Genomic DNA, 16,512 nt, shown 5'->3' on the forward strand with positions numbered 1-16,512 from the left:
GTGTTCTGTCTTGGTCTTGCCTTACACCTGCTAGGTGTGGATAAGCAGTCTAGGTTCCTGCATCTCATCCTGGGGACAGAAGGGCTCTGGCATGGTAGAGAAATCAGTTGTTCTGGTTAAAATTGGTATCTGCTCTAGGAGCAATTCTGCATGGCTGAGTGACTAGAGAAGGGAAATTCAGGTAACTTCAGGAAGCTAGTGAACTGTCTTGCAGTCTGTAAATCATCTTTGTGTCTTCACAGCAGCCTACCCTACTGTGGGAAGTACTCTTATTATTCACAGGCAGATTTGGCGATGGTCAGCATTCTGTGTGCATGTGCTGTGCCATCCTGCATAGGCCTATGTTGTAAAGATCCCTTGGTCACAGAAAAAACTCAGCCAAGTCTTCCTGGAAGTGGAGCTTGAAGGCAGTTCCCCCTCAGTTCCAGCAATTACACCACCTACATGAGCCTGCCTTGATTGAACAGTGCAGAAAGATGTTCTCAAGCAAACATGATCTGCAGCATCTGAAATGCTTCCAGCTCACTTGCATCTTTTTCAGTCTGGTAATTGCAAGGTGTCTTAATGATAAAATAACCTCCCCCATTAGTTTTCCCACAGCAGCCCATAGCAATGACATTATTGATCCTTTCAAGGCAAATGGGGTACCCTCTAATGCAGGGTTTTTTGTGGTGAGTGAAATAAGTTTCATTTAAGGACCTATTAAATCACATGAATACGCACCTGGCTGTGTGGCCAGTTCCCATAAATACTGACAAACCTCTCACATGGTTTTCCACAATGTTGTTTTATCATAGTACTCAGCAGGTGAGGGATGTTGTGTCTTTAAAGCCTCCTAAAGGTATATCCACAAGGAGCAGGGTACATTACCTTGTGCTTCTCTGAGCTGTTGGATCATAAGGGTTTTGCAAGATGGCACATGTGCACTTTTAACTGTTTAGGATTTAAGTGTACGCTACATCCTCCCAGGTCCCATGCTTTGCAACAGCCAGTGTGCCAGCCTTTCCTCCCTCTTTTGCCTGTCTCTTTTTGCTAAATCTTGAAACTTGGGCTGTGCAAACTCGTGGCCGAACAGAAATGCTGTTGCCATACATCCTCTGATCCTTTTGTCTACTCATCCTTAGCAGAGGGTCAGCCATCCTTGTCCTAACCTACATGCCCCCTGTAAATATGTTGTGCCCAGTTCCTGGGCTGCTCTGTATGTTCCCTGTGCAACCACAGGCACCTGCACTGCAGTTTGCTGCTTGGGGGCTTGTGGTGCAGAGCTGCACCAGGAGCTCATGCAGCCCTTTCTGAGATGGCTGTAAGCACCACCATGTCCACTTCGAACACATTAATGACAACCAAAGATGGCACAAATTCTCCTTAGCTTTTCCTTTCCCTGGACCCTGTTTTCTACAACAGCATAATACTTCAGCTGGGATGGGGCATTCTGGTAATCCCTCAGTTTCTAAATCTACTGGGGAAACTGCCTGGGCTAAACACCTTACACTTACTCCTCACGGATTTATGCAGGCCTAGCCAGGAACAGAGTTTCTCTTTCGTCTTTGTCCAGAAAGTTTTCTCTCACTAAGACTGGCAGAGTATACCAAATTTTCTGCACTAGGAGGTGTTGGTCCACTACGATTCCAGTAAGAAAAGCACTCACATTCTGTAAAGTATCTAAACCTGCTCTTTATTAGAGCTATCACTCTAAAAAGATACCAACATAGATAATCTTACACCCCTTTGGATGCTGAGAACCCTGAGTAATGAACCATGTAGCAGGACTCTGCCCCATGCAGACATGGTCCATAGCAGAGATTCTCCCCTTTCAATCTTTTAAGGTATTGTAAGACTTTTGTATAAGGAAACAGTTGTTATTTATCATGTCTACAGTCAAACAGAAACAGTGTTTGCATGGGAACATCTTGCTGCAGTTTGGTCAGGGCAGGGCCACGCAAGTCGTGTAACCACAGGTACTGGGTGGGAGCTGACCGGGAGCTTCAGTGGGAACAGGAGGTGGCTGAGTTTCCTGTAAGGCTTGGAATATGTGCAGTACAACACGGGTCTGAAGGCCATGTTGTAAGGACAGTGCAGTACAGCACAGGCATCAAAGGCATGGGACTGCATTGTGTCCTCCAGAGGCTACACCATGGCTATTGGAGGGGAATGTTCTGCATGCTACAAGGCAAGGCAAGGCAAGGACCATGTGGCAGTTTCCCTCACATGGTTCCAAACAGGGCAGAAACACAAAGGTATAGGAAGCACATCCAGCAATGTTTCCAAGAGGAGCTGTGCAGGACAGGAGAGCTTTTAAGCACCAGACTTTATTTGCTCCCATAATCAGCCCCTTGGGGAATTGGTACAGTATCTTTATGAAGAATACAAGGATCACTGGCTTCACAACAACCAAAGGGTACAGAAAAAGGAGAGGGGAGGGAGCTGGCAGTCCAATCTGTGCTGGGGCAGGAGGAGGAGGCAGCACTTCATGACTGGCTGCCCAGGCACACTATCTAGAACACCCACCTTAAATACAGTCATAATGCAGCCAAGTGGATCTCAAGTCAAGCTGCAGATTGCTCCCACCTTTCTTTGCTGAGCATGGTTGTGATCATGGCAGACAAGGTCACTCTTGCCCAGCATTTCCACATCACTCATTTATCATCCATGCCCCCTTCCATATGCCTCTCAGCTGCCAACTGCAGCCACTTTGATGTGCCTGTCACTTTGCCAGAGTTATCTTTGGAGAAAGCTGCAGAAATACTCACTTGGCATGGCTAGCATCTACCAGAAATTTGGGTGCCTGAGCTCTAGGAAAGGGGAAGGATCAAGCATATCTGCACTGGAAGGCCAGAGGATGGGTACTATTCAGGTACCATCATCTGGAGTGACAGAGATGGTGTCTGAGACCTAACAAGGTGGGGAGGTTGTGGAGAAGAGAAACGTGTATTTTTTGAAGTAGCCTTCATGAATTGTCACCAGTAGCTAACTCTGGAGAGTTGACCTTGGCTGGCTATTGCATACCCACCAAGCCACTCCCTCAGTCCTCTTTAGCAACATCAGAGGTGGAGAAACTAAGAAGAAAAACCTCAGGTGTCAAGATAAGGACAGGGGATAATTCATCAACTAACACCATGGGCAAAACAAACTTGACTGAGAGAAGATTAATTTAATTTATTGCCAGTTAATAACAGAGTAGCACAGTGAGAAATAAGAACAAAACTAAAAACACCTCCCACCCATTTTTGGGCAGCATTGGGTCCATCTCTGAGCTGGCCAAAACTGTCCCTGTCCAATATGGAGGGAGGGCCAGTCTCTTCTCACAGTAGATCACAGCTTTCCACTACCAAAATCTTTTCACTCTAGCTCTGGATAGTCTTACATTTGTCCTGCAACCAGCACTCAAATGGTGTCACTGTTCTTGCTCTCTCTTGGCTGTCAGCAAAGGAACATTTTGCATGGGAATGGAAAAAATTGGTGCGTAGGAGGTGCCTGTTATGTGTTCAGAAGAAAAACTATTCATTGCCATCACTTTCATCATGTGGTTTTGCAAACTCTAGACAATGTATTAGACAATGTTCCCCTCTATGAACCAGCTGTTGCACTTTTCAGTGCAGCACTGATGAGTATTTCCTCCTGTATGCCAGGTGAAGGGACCAGGGGTTCAGGGCCCTGTTGGTTGAAAGGTCCTGAGAGCCTTCTACCCCACCTTGGCAAAGAAGCTACAATCACTCCAAGACACCTGCCTACAATGAACTGCCACCAGAAAACCCCCCACTGCTTTGTGAAGACAAAATCAGGGACGAGGGGGTCATCATTCCTGTTGGTCCCACAGGACTGCCACTTCTCTTGTGAACATCATCTCCCACCACCTTGCTGAACCTGTTGTCCTGGGTGTTTCCAGGCAACCTGGCACTCCAGGGCAGACCTCAGAGCTGGCAGCTGTCTCTCAGCCCTGTCCTGTTTTCAGCACCTGGGCGTCCCCAGTGAAGCAATGCAGCCTTTCCCTGCCTAGCAGATTTTGTAACAGATGTTATCAGCAGTGCTGGCTGACACCTCTGGGCCTGTCCTAGCGTGGGTAAGGTTCTCTGGGTGTGGGCAAGAAGAACAAGTGGCAACAGAGAAGGGAAGGAGGGGTACAAGTCTTGGAGCAGCTCATGGCCATGTCAGGTGCTGTCATCTGGTGAGAGGTGCAGGACTGCAAGTCCCAGGAGATGCCAGGAGAGTGGTGCTGGGCTAGTGGGGCTGTCTCTGCCCTGAGATGCTTCCAGGCCTGCAGCTTGGCTGAGTTTGAGAGAATAAAGACACAGCCTGTGGGAGAAACCCAAGAAGGAGAGCTGCAGCTGTGCCTGTGCCTGGGTCCAGTCTAGCAGAACTGCTATAGAGAAATTCCACCACAGCAGATAAGCACCTATGCATCAATAAGTATCTGGGCAGAGCTGCTGCCTTTTGGAGATAACAAAATTATAGAATAGTTTGGGTTGAAAGGGACATTAAAGTACATCTAGTCCAAACCCCCTGCAATGAGGAGGGATATCTTCAACTAGATTACATTGCTCAGAGCCCTGTCCAACCTGGCCTTGAATGTTTCAGGGATGAGGCATCCACCACTTCTCTGGGCAATCTGTTCCAGTGCTTTACCATCCTCACAGTAAAAATTTTTTTCCTTATGTTTAAAGCCATTTCTTCACTTTGTCCCCATGGACATTTCTCTTTTAGGCCCTCTTCAAGTACTGAAAGGTGGCCATAAGGTGTCTCTGGCGCCTTTCTTCTCCCAGCTGAGATGGTCCAGCAATGTCAGGTGCCTGGCTGTGCTGATTCTGCCCTGCTGTAGGCGCTGACAGCAGTGGCTCCAGGCAGACTTGGCATCTCCCAGCACGTGTGGGCCCACACCATTCCTGCCTCGATTTGCCTCCACTCCCCTGTGTGTGGGAAGCTGCATTTATAGAAGAAGCCTCAGCTTTAATGCAGACACAGTGAACTCAGCAACTCAGGAACTATGTGGCAGGCCACTGTGTGCTCCCTGCGCCGGGCCAGCTCCCGCGGCTGGCAGAGGCGACTGCCCTGGCCCGGCCCCGCGCCTGCAGCCCCACGCTGCCGCTGCCCCACGTGGACCTCCGGGACACTCGCCCGTGGACTCTCCTCCATGGGCCCCTCCATCCGCCTCTCGCCCGCCGCCCGCAGCCTCTTCGATGAGCCACTGGCCATCGCCGTGCAGGGCCTCAGCCCGCGGCAGCAGGTCACGCTGCGGACATCCTTGCGGGACGAGACGGGAGAGCTCTTCCAGGCCAGTGCCCGCTACCAGGCGGGGGACGACGGGGAGCTGGACCTCGCCCGCTGCCCTGCGCTGCCGGGGGGCAGCTTCTCCGGCCTGGAGCCCATGGGGCTGCTCTGGGCTTTGCAGCCCCAGAAGCCCTTCTGGTACATGATGAAGCGGGACGTGCAGAGCCCCTTCCTCCTGCAGCTGGAGGTGTTGGAGGGCCACGGGGAGCCTCCCGAGCGGCTCCTGGCCCAGGCACAGCACGAGCGGGCGTTCCTGCGGGACGGGGTGCGGAGGGTCCCGGTGCGAGAGGGGAGGATCCGGGCCACGCTGTTTCTGCCCCCCGGTGAGTACCAACTACAGCCATCCTGTTTTCCCTAAACCAGTATTTTGTTAGTGCAAGCTGTTCCATGAGCTCTGTAAAGAGGAGTCCGTTAAAATCTCTGTCCTGTCTCCCTTCCCTCCCTCTCACCCTCCCTCCTTCCACGGCACCGACCAGCCTGACCATCCTTCCCAATTCACCTGCCCATACAGAACCAAGCAGAGAAATAACCCTTCTTGCCCAGAGCTTAAGATTGCAAACATGAAGAAATGCACAGCAAGTGAAAATGCATGTGCCAAGAGAGCTGCTGGAGATGAGAAACTGCAGAAGAGCGTGATGTGGAGAAAGGCTCTCTGCCAGTCATTGGCATTGCTACTCACTGTGAGGGTTTCAGGAATCCCTCTCCCCGCTCCCCAAATAGCAAATAATTTGGTGACCATGGTCCACCATATTGGGATTCCTCTGAACATAATCAGTTCATGAAAGGAGGAAGAGGAAGGGCTTAAGAACACTTACAGGGAATAAATCTTTCCAGCAGGAAAACACAATTTCATTGCTCTGGAAAAAGTGCAGAGCACCTTTCTGAGGTGTAAGAGTTGTCCAAGACACCACCAGTCTGTAGCATCTTCTGGGCAGCTACACAGAGACTTCCCTGCCTGAGTCCAGGGTGCCCGAAGGCTGTTTTCACAGGCTCAGCATTCCATCCACAGTGAGGCCATGGCTTCCTCCCCTGCCTCACCTCTACCCCCACCTGCTGACTAGGAGACGGAAGAAGCCACCTACATACACTTTATATGCAAAATGTCCTGCTTCCCTTGAGCTGAGGCAAATAGAGTAAGCCAAATGCTGGTGCATTTAATCAGAGTCCCCTGACCTCCTCCTTTTCTGTCTGTTTTAAAATGATAGGCCCTTGCCACACTCCCTTGCACCTTGAATTGTTTCCTGGGCACAGGATAAAAGTCATTTATCCTCATTCTGCTACCACTGCAGACAATGTTCAGCTCAGCAAGACTGTAAGCTTGGTCTGTTGTCAGTATTTCTGAGTGCTTCGAGTGCTCACAGTATATGAAGAGCCCATAGATGTGCTGTTGCCTACATGCAAACAGCCACAGAAGGAAAAGCTCAACACTGCTTTTGATGATAGTGCTTTCCTCGGTCGAAAAAAGAGAGCAAGCAGATGCTGTACTCTCCCTTCCTCCATGACCTGCAGCAGCACATTCTCACCTTCCACCTGCAGCCTTATTTGACTATGGTGAAGGGTGTGAGACCATGGCATATAAGGGCCTTCTCGAAGAATGGGAGGCATGAGCACACTCGGGCCTGTTGCTTTCCTGAAGCCAAAAGTAGGGGTGAATTGGGTCTTATCCACTCCCCCAATGTGTCCATCACCTTCTCTGGCCCGGGGCTTGTGAAGCCTTCTTGAGGCCTGCAGTCCTAAAACCAATCAGGCTGTAGCAATGCAATATGCAGAGCTTTCTCCTTCCTTGCACTGGGTGGATGGGTGAAGGAATTTCACAGGATGAGGAAAGGAGGATCCTGGGCCAAGCAATGAAGATCCAAACAACAATATTCTGATCACCCAGTGAGATACCTATGGCACCCTGTGCAGAATTTGATACTGACCAGTCAGAGGCATGATTGTCAAAGAAACAAAGTGCTGGTTGGGTGGATCCAACTTACCACTTTTCAAGGGATCCCAAATGTTAAAAAGCCACAATGCAAACAAAAATGCTTACAGTTTCTAGTTTGCATTACATCTATCAAATCATGATACCTTGAGGATTTTTATAGTGGCAGGTGAAATGGTTGTTTCAGAGCTGCTTACAGGAAGAAGACAATTTAGGACAAGATACCTTCACCAAAGAGTCTCTTCCTGTTGGCCCTAAGCACAAAGCATAATACTGCTAATTCCTGAAACAAAAAGGGTTTGCACCTTGTGCAAGAGATTCTGTGCCCTTTTTTCCTCTGCAGGACACTCTAGAATTTTTTCAGATGCTGACACTTCACAGCCAAGTCATTGCTCATGTCCTTTCCCCGCAAGATGCTTTTCTGCAGTTCCTATTAGGTACCTGGTTTCATAGAATCATAGAATCAGTTGGGTTGGAAAAGACCTCCAAGATCATCAAGTCCAAACCTTGGTCCAACTCCAGTCCATTTACTAGATCATGGCACTCAGTGCCATGTCCAATCTCAGTTTAAAAACCTCCAGGGAAGGTGAATCTATCACCTCTCTGGGCAGCCCATTCCAATGCCTGATTACTGTCTCTGGAAAGAATTTTTTTTCTGATATCCCACTTAAATTTCCCCTGGCAGAGCTTGAGCCCATGCCCCCTTGTCCAATTCTGCTCTTTGTCTTGTTTGCTTCAGGAGAAGATACCTTTCCAGGGATCATTGACATACATGGACTTGGAGGAGGTCTTTTTGAGCACAGAGCAAGCCTGCTGGCCAATCATGGCTTTGCCACACTGGCCCTGGCTTATTATCAATATGAGGATTTGCCCCAGAAGCTAACTGAAATCCACCTGGAATATTTTGAAGAGGCAGTGAACTACATGCTGCAGCACCCACAGGTAGGAGTACCCTCCATTTCCCCTGGGCTCCAGGAAGCACTTTCTATAAAGTGCCTCTCACATTGCCCAGGTTATCTTTGGAGGAAGCCACAGAAATATTCACCTAGCAGGGCTAGGCATCGGACAGGATTTGGGGTGTCTTGAGTTCTAGGGAAGAGAAGGGTCAAGCATATATACACTTGAAGGGTGGTGGAGAGAGATCACAATGCAATCTCACAAGAGAGAGCTCAGCTATAACAAGGTGGGAAGGTTGTGCAGGAGAAAGCCTTCATGAATTGCCACCAAATGTCCTCCTACAGTCTCAAAAGTGAAAAGTAAAGAGCATCTGCCAGTGTCTAAGACTAACAATTTTTAGCTGTGTCATTTAACCTGTTCCCAAATGGTTGAAATAATGTTCCCCCTTTCCTGGCTGATTTCAGAACATCAGAGACCATCATATATGTCAGTGGTTTGAAGGGGAGTGGAGGGTGGGGGTCAGTGCGCCTATTACTTGTCCAGAAGAAAAACCAATCATTGCCATTACTTTCTTCATGTGGTTTTGCAAACTCACAGCATTAAACAATGTTCCCTCCATGAACCAGCTGTTGTGCTTTTCAGCTCAGTACTGATGAGCATTTCCTCCTGTGTGCCAGGTGAAGGGTCCAGGGGTTGGCCTGCTTGGTTACTCCAAAGGAGGTGAAGTGTCTCTCGCCATGGCCTCCTTCCTGAAGAACATCACGGCCGTTGCTTCCCTCAATGGCCCTGTGGCCGTTACATCTACTCCTCTCTATTACAAGGATAAAACCATCCCCATTTTGACCAACTATGAAAAACATATCAAGGTCATCGGTTCCAATATTCTTGACTGTTCTGATATCCTTATTGACCCCTTTCAAGCCCCTGGCAACCAAAGCCTGATCCCAATAGAGAAAGCTGAGGCACAGTTACTATTCATTGTGGGACAAGATGACCATGTTGTCAAAAGTGAGTATTATGCTACTGAAGTCTGCAAGCTTTTGCAGGCTCAAGGGAAGGAGAATTTTCAAATTCTCTCTTACCCTGGAACAGGGCACTGCATAGACCCTCCCTTTTTCCCTTTGTACCCTGTAGGAAATCACCCTCTTTTGCACAAGCGGGCAGTCCTGGGTGGGGAGCTCAGGGCTTATTCTAAAGCTCAGGTTCATGCTTGGCCACAGATCCAGGCCTTTTTCCAGAAATATTTAAATGACAAATAATGTGCAACAAGTCATGTGCAAGCAACACACAACTTTAAAGCACCAGATCTGATAAATTGTGTTATATTTATCAATATAACAGCTTGTCTCAGCTGTACAAGTACAGTATCTTCCATGACTGTACACATCCATAACTCAGAAAAGAAATGGGTTTGCCTTTTCTTCCCTGAACCTTTTTGTTCAAGTGTCAAGAAAAGGAATGGCATTTTTTTCCTTTTATAAAACAGCTTGTGTAAAATGTGCTGCTATGTTTCTCAGGGGGTTTCTATTCTTCTAATACCTGACAGTACTTTCCATATCACTGTGGTATCTACATGCATTCGCTATCCTTAGTTCATATTTGAAAGCAACACCTCTCAAATGACAATTTTGGAGCAGGGATTTCATGGCTCTTATGGTGAATGTCTCTGCAAAGGGAAACATCTCTGACCTCTGTGCTGCTGAAGTGTGTAAGAATGGGTGCTACAGGCAAGATGCTGGACTCTTTCTGGTTTACCCTTGGGGAAGGTCATTTGCCTTCTGTGCTTTCTTGCCATCTTCCCTTCAGAAGGTAGTGTTCTGGCTAGTGAATACTTCTGGCCCCAAGATGCTGGGGCAGGTAAAAAACTTCCTGTTGAATTTACATCCATTGTGATCTTCTCCTACATGATGTGGAACATGTTAATTTTTGTTACTGGGTTGAGAATTTTAATAAACGACTGAGATTTGAAAGCCATGGAGTCATTCGTTGTGCTTTGGTTAGAAGCAGGGTTTGCAACTTCATTGCTCTCTCGTCACAGGGTGAAACCTGGGGATTGCAGAAGCTTGGGATCTAGGGCTGCCCAGGTGAGAACAGGACACCATAGAAGATAGCCCTCTTACATTCACTCTTCCACTCCTCTTGTGTCACCAGCATGGTGAAGGAATGTTGCTGAAGCTTCCAGGACCTTTTCCCTTAGCATCTGCTCCAGCATATGGTCAAGCTCATGATCAAATCCAGTACTGTAAGCCAAGGAGTGTTGTTCTCAACAACAGTTGTTGCTACATACTGAGGACTGGACACCAGACAACATGCCCAAATGCCAGATGACAAAGCACCTCACCTGTTTAGGAGAGAATGGGTAATCTCCATGAGGAATGAAAGACTGCTGAGACTCTGTCCAATACATCTGACCACTTAGGATTTCCAACTACAACGATATTCAGGATTCCCTCAGGTATTTCCACTTGTTTCACACCACTAAGTCAGACATGAGTAGCTCGGAGCATGAGGCACCCCTACCTGCAGCTCCCAGGAAGAGTCTGAGAGCATAAGGAAAGAGCTTTCCTCTGTAGTTCCTTTTGGATCAGAAGATCCAGCTCTGGGTAAGGTGGATTGAATGGCCTTCTTTTTAAAAACCTTGCAAAATCCATTACTAGAAGAACCAGGTATTTCCTGACCTACCTAAAGAGTTTGTGAATGCACTCCTTCCTCATCCCTCCTGCACCCCTGACCACCCCAACCATCCTTCCCAATTCACCTGGCTGTGCAGCTGCCAGGGCTGAGCAGAGCCGGTTGAAGACATAATCCACCTTGCCCATGCCTTAGGGCAACCACCACAGAAGCAGAACCGGCCAGGAGAGGCGAGGCAGTGCCGGGCTGGTGCTAGTGTGGCTGCTCCCCGCCTGGGCTGGGGCTGGCCCTCGCCCCGGTCCCTTGGCTGAGCAGCACAGCACAGCTTGGCCCCGCTCGGGGTCGCTGCCCCATCTCTGTGCGCTCGGTCCCACACAGACCCTTCACTGTCTGGACAGTGAATCTCGACTGAGATTCTCCTCGGTGGCTCATCAACACCTCTGCCCATCCTGCCCTACGTGTCCCCTCGCCCGCGGGCACCGCCCGGCCCGGGGGAGCAGGGGGGGACACCGAGGAGTTCGCTGGGGCCAGGACGAGTCTCAAGAACTCGGCAGTGTTTGGCAGAGTAGCCTCCCACAGCCGGGGAGGGCAGCGGGGGGAAGGCAAAGGAGGAGGCAAGCGGACAGGCGGGCGGGGCGAGGGAGCTGCCGCCCCGCTCCTCCCCGCGGGGGCCTGACAGCGGCACGTCGGGTCCGCGCCTGGCCTCGGCTCCGCCGGGACCTGCCCTGCAATCCACCCCTAGGGGCGGGAACGGCGCAGGAAAATGTGGTGCGGCGCTGTTCGCTCCCTGCACCAGGCCAGCTTCCGCGGCTGGCAGAGGCGACTGCCCTGGCCCGGCCCCGCGCCTGCAGCCCCACGCTGCCGCTGCCCCACGTGGACCTCCGGGACACTCGCCGCCCGTGGACTCTCCTCCATGGGCCCCTCCATCCGCCTCTCGCCCGCCGCCCGCAGCCTCTTCGATGAGCCACTGGCCATCGCCGTGCAGGGCCTCAGCCCGCGGCAGCAGGTCACGCTGCGGACATCCTTGCGGGACGAGACGGGAGAGCTCTTCCAGGCCAGTGCCCGCTACCAGGCGGGGGACGACGGGGAGCTGGACCTCGCCCGCTGCCCTGCGCTGCCGGGGGGCAGCTTCTCCGGCCTGGAGCCCATGGGGCTGCTCTGGGCTTTGCAGCCCCAGAAGCCCTTCTGGCGGCTGGTGAAAAGGGACGTGCAGAGCCCTTTCCTCCTGCAGCTGGAGGTGTTGGAGGGCCACGGGGAGCCTCCCGAGCGGCTCCTGGCCCAGGCGCAGCACGAGCGGGCGTTCCTGCGGGACGGGGTGCGGAGGGTCCCGGTGCGAGAGGGGAGGATCCGGGCGACGATGTTTCTGCCCCCCGGTGAGTACCGGCCGTGCCGGCCTCCTTCTCCCGCGGGTGTTGCCGCTGCTTTCGGCTCCGCAGTCTCAACCTCGAAGTCTGACCCCGTCTAGGCTTCCCTTCAGCCCGGTGCCAGGCAGGGGTCAAGAGTAAGCTGAGCCTCACCAGTTGGCACTGGACACACCCTCAAGGAGCAGTCTGATCAGCTCAACCTGCTCTGGACTGCTGGGCACATTCCTCAAGTAGAGCATCTGTGTGTGCAGAAGCACATGTGGGTTTATTTAATTGACTCTAACTGGACATGAAGGCATTTATCACAGTACCCTTTTTCTTCCCAATTGCCATAGGAGGTGGTGTCAGCCAGTCTTCAAGATGTCTTTCCTCTACCTGGCTGTTTTCCAGGGCATTCAGATAGTAATTCCTTGAGTAAATAGAATGTTGCTCTCCCAAACTGTAGAGTTTTAGCCTGCTGCTGCGTCCCTTTCTAGTCTCTCCACAGATCCTGAACTCAGTTATGTCCTAGTTGCTGTAGCCCAGGGCAACCGAAGCTGCCTTCTGTCCCCAGTTCTTCCCTGTTTGTGAGCAGAAAATCAAGAAAAGAATTAGACGGGTTTGCTCTTACAGTATTTTTGTCAGAAATAATCATTAAGGGGGTCTTGAGAAATGCTGTGTTGTCCTCCCAGCAGCTGTCCAGATTTCTGCTAGTTGTCTGTAGGAAACCTCATCTCTTGCATTCCCTTGGTTGAGTGGTTTGTAGCAGCTGCACCACCACCACATCCCAGCTTTCCTTCCCCCCATGATCCAGAGGCTTTCACCAAGCATATCTCTGGAGCCCCATGTACTCAAAGAGCTCCTCTATGTATCATGTGCCTTCCCCTCTCCCCTTTCTTCCATGTCTGTCTGTCCCTGGCAACTCCTCCATGATAGTGCTAAAACCATACGTGCTGTCCCAGCCAGTGCCCTGGGCTTGACTGTGCTATAGCCTTGAGGCTGGTGCTGAATTTGCTGTTCTTACTTGTTGCCCATGTTCTACATGTTAGTCTGCAGACACCTGAGGGAAGCTTCACCTTCCCTGCTGAGCAGGAATGGGAGCCTCCCTCTTGGCCTCCTCCTTTCCATACTTTGTTAAGAGTTTGCAGCAATCCCTCTCAGCTTTGGACTTGTCCCCTGATGAAACTTATGTAAAGCTTCTCTTACCAGGTTAGCAAGGTTGGTTTCAAATACTTTCTTCTCTTAATCCCAGAATAAATGGATATAGTACATTTACACTGAAACTGAGAAGCTGGAATCATCAGATGATGAGTTTGGGGTTTTTTTTGGATACCGAGAAATGCAGTAACAAAAAGCCTCCTGGATATTATTGAAGCAGAGCTTGATACCTTTGCAGTGAATTTACATGATATAGAGAACTAGTTGTGACTGTAAAAAGATCCCTCCTCTTCCATCCACATGTTCCCTGATGTTACCCAAAACATTAGCAGGCCTGCTAATTTGTGCTGGCTTGTTTAATCTTGAAGCAATGCAGCCATTTAATTAAAACTGGCACAGTAATTTAGGACCCTTAATACCATTCTGCTGCTCTAGTGTTTTTTTCTTTTTTTTCAAAAGATGCATTCCCAGGCCTATGAATTTGGCATATAAATTAAGAATTGTGAGTTTATGTGTCCTGTTATGTGATTTCTTGCAGGAAATGGCCCCTTTCCAGGAATTATTGACTTGTATGGAACTGGAGGAGGACTCCCTGAATACAGGGCATGCCTGTTGGCCAACCATGGCTTTGCTGTGCTGGCTCTGGCTTACTACAGCTATGAGGATCTCCCCAAAGAGATGAAGGAATTCCATTTGGAATACTTTGAAGAAGCTGTAAACTATATGTTACAACACACCCAGGTTGGTTTGTTCATTGACTCACTACAGTGAACTCTCATTAGTTAGGGCCTGTCAGACTGCAGGTGGAGCAGAGCTGCTGTATTTAAAATAGCATTGCTGTTAAATTAGCTGTGATTAATTTGTTTTGTATCTTTACTGTACAATTCTCTTAGAAGGATGGATTTAATGGGTTATTTTTTTAAGATACATTTTAATGAGTAAGCTACCTCAGAATACTTCCTGTTAGACACCAAAGATACTAGAGAAGCAGGAAAGCAGCTGATGTGGAGCCTGTCACCTATGTTATCTTCTTAACAGGGGAACCAAAGGCAGTGGTTGAGTATAAGACATACCTTATCATAAGTGATGACAGCATAATACTCATTGCTGGCTTTGAGGATTTTGCACTGAAAGAAAGCATTTGTAGAAGAAGCCTCCCCTGTCCCTTCCCTCTTGTTCCTTCAACTGCCTTATAGGAAAAGTGAATGAGGGACTGCACATCTGCAAGCACAGCTGTACTCTCTGCTTCAGCACCGAACCTTGTACCTTTGTTAGGATGATGCTGCAGTCTCAGTAGGGCTTAGGATCATAAATTGAGGATAGAACAATGCCCAGGGTCCCTCAGATGTGGGCCCTGCACACAGGACCTTAGATGCCTCTACTTGGGGTCAAAAATAAAGAGAAACACAGCTGCAAATGTGGCAACATCTTAAAAGAAGTGGCATATTGTGGTTCATTCCTTGTGGTTTCTGTTCTCTCACTTCCAGGTTAAAGGTCCAGGAATTGGGTTGCTTGGAATCTCAAAGGGGGGGGACCTGTGCACCTCCATGGCCTCCTTCCTAAAGGGCATCACAGCTACTGCCCTTATCAACGGCTCAGTGGCAAATGTGGGTGCAGTGCTCCACTACAAGGACATCACCATTCCACCCCTTGGTTTCAATTTGAAGCATGTCAAGGTCAGCAAGTCTGGGATTGCTGATATTGTTGATGCATTGAACAACCCACTGGAAGGGCCTGACCAGCAAAGCTTTATCCCTTTGGAGAAGGCTGAGTGTCGCTTCTTGTTCATTGTAGGCCAGGATGATCACAACTGGAAAAGCGAATTCTTTGCAGTTGAAGGGAGCAAACGTTTGCAAGCTCATGGGAAGGAAAAGCCTGAGATAGTCTGTTATCCTGGAGCAGGGCACTACATTGAACCTCCCTTTTTCCCAATGTGTGCAGCCTCAATGCACCTGCTAGTTGGCAAACCTGTGAAGTGGGGAGGGGAGCCCAAGGCACACTGTGAGGCACAGGTAGATGCTTGGCAGCAGATCCAAGCTTTCTTCCACAAACACCTCATGGGCAAGCCAACTGGAACATCCAGTAAGCTGTGATGTGAAGTACATTACTTTACAGTTGAAGATGCTGGTGATTCAAGATTGTTTTGTTAAATGGTTCAGAAGGAAAACAAGGAACATCAGAGTAAGGTATTGGGGTTTTTGAAGGATGACAGTGGGCGAAAGCAAGAAAGCTGCTTTGTTAGTGGTTCTTGGCCTGCTGTTTTGTGTAGTATAGGATTACAAGCTGTGGAAGACAAATGTGAGAAGGCTGGGTATTTTTCGAATGTGAATTTAAGTGGCAGGTAACTCATCCGAGCTGGGACTTGGGATGAAAACGTACCTTGGCTTTCTTAGAGGAAATGTATGCCATTACCCTTAACAGAGCCAGCTTTGTGTTCTCATTCCAGTGTTCTGGTTTTTCTGGAAGCAGCAGTTCCTTCTTCCTGCCTCCAGTAATCTTTCTGTTCTCCCTTTGCACTTCCCTCTCATTTGTTGCTCCTCCCCCTTCTCCCACACCACTGAAATGCATCTGCCATAACAATATCTAATATTTCACTTAGCAAAAGCAGCAATACTGTGCCTGCACCCTCAGATAGCACATCTCCCATTTATAGGCAACAACAGCCCATAGCCTGATGTGCCATTCTGGGCACATGCAATAGAAATGACAGGTTTAAACAGTTTGAGAACGTTTGTAAGCATGAAAAACAACAGACCCGGCCCTGTTGGTAGTCACGCTGGAGCCGCTCTCCGGCATGTCGCCAGCTGGGCTGGGTACCTGGTCCAGGTGCGCAGCTCTGTGGGAGGGTAGCGGCTCCCCGCCTGTGCATTCCCTGGGTGCTGCTGGCCAAGGTTGCTGCGGACAGCCCGGGCGCGGGCCGGCGAGGCGGAGTGCTGCGGGGGGCAGGCTGCGGAGGGCCGGGCTGCGGCAGCGTGCCTGGTTCTCTGGGCTGCGGGGACAGCGGGCTGAGCCGTTCGCCCTGCCGGGATCGCCAGGGCCAGTTGGCGCCCAGGCGCGGGTTGCAGAAGGCGCTGGATGTTGCCGGCGAGTTTGCGCTGGTGTTCGGACACGTTGTAGCCGTCAGTGCCGAAGAGCCCTTGGGGCCGCATCCAGCCTCGGCTCTGCACCTGCTCCAGACCGGTTTTTGTATTCACTGTGTTTGTGATGGATTAAAGTGCAACTGTTAACGCTGCCTAGGTCTCTGCTCCGGTCGGTGGGACGGCTCGGGAAGGCGGGAACGGCGCGGGCTGT

At 49.9% G+C, this 16,512-nt stretch overlaps 2 protein-coding genes across 2 annotated transcripts; both read left to right on the plus strand.

The window, feature by feature from the left end:
- Window positions 1-4,935: 4,935 nt before the first annotated feature.
- LOC139673155 (acyl-coenzyme A thioesterase 5-like) lies at window positions 4,936-10,063 on the plus strand. Its single transcript, XM_071558285.1, has 3 exons — window positions 4,936-5,588; window positions 7,932-8,134; window positions 8,767-10,063. Exons 1-3 carry the CDS (start codon window positions 4,982-4,984, stop codon window positions 9,346-9,348), a joined length of 1,392 nt encoding a protein of 463 aa, XP_071414386.1. The 5' UTR covers window positions 4,936-4,981; the 3' UTR covers window positions 9,349-10,063.
- Window positions 10,064-11,367: 1,304 nt separating this feature from the next.
- On the plus strand, window positions 11,368-16,453 carry LOC139673156 (acyl-coenzyme A thioesterase 1-like). The gene is made up of 3 exons (XM_071558286.1): window positions 11,368-12,093; window positions 13,760-13,962; window positions 14,709-16,453. Exons 1-3 carry the CDS (start codon window positions 11,484-11,486, stop codon window positions 15,312-15,314), a joined length of 1,419 nt encoding a protein of 472 aa, XP_071414387.1. The 5' UTR covers window positions 11,368-11,483; the 3' UTR covers window positions 15,315-16,453.
- The last annotated feature ends 59 nt before the right edge of the window (window positions 16,454-16,512 follow it).

Source organism: Pithys albifrons, chromosome 6 (genome assembly GCF_047495875.1).
Source record: "Pithys albifrons albifrons isolate INPA30051 chromosome 6, PitAlb_v1, whole genome shotgun sequence".
Lineage (NCBI taxonomy): Eukaryota > Metazoa > Chordata > Aves > Passeriformes > Thamnophilidae > Pithys > Pithys albifrons.

Excerpts from the sequence above, each read along its gene's own strand:
- LOC139673155 (XM_071558285.1), top strand. The coding sequence starts at position 4,982 with ATGTGGCAGGCCACTGTGTGCTCCCTGCGCCGGGCCAGCTCCCGCGGC. Across the intron at positions 5,589-7,931 it reads CACGCTGTTTCTGCCCCCCG|GAGAAGATACCTTTCCAGGG; the intron begins GTGAGTACCAAC and ends TGTTTGCTTCAG. Across the intron at positions 8,135-8,766 it reads ACATGCTGCAGCACCCACAG|GTGAAGGGTCCAGGGGTTGG; the intron begins GTAGGAGTACCC and ends CCTGTGTGCCAG.
- LOC139673156 (XM_071558286.1), top strand. The coding sequence starts at position 11,484 with ATGTGGTGCGGCGCTGTTCGCTCCCTGCACCAGGCCAGCTTCCGCGGC. Across the intron at positions 12,094-13,759 it reads GACGATGTTTCTGCCCCCCG|GAAATGGCCCCTTTCCAGGA; the intron begins GTGAGTACCGGC and ends GATTTCTTGCAG. Across the intron at positions 13,963-14,708 it reads ATATGTTACAACACACCCAG|GTTAAAGGTCCAGGAATTGG; the intron begins GTTGGTTTGTTC and ends TCTCACTTCCAG.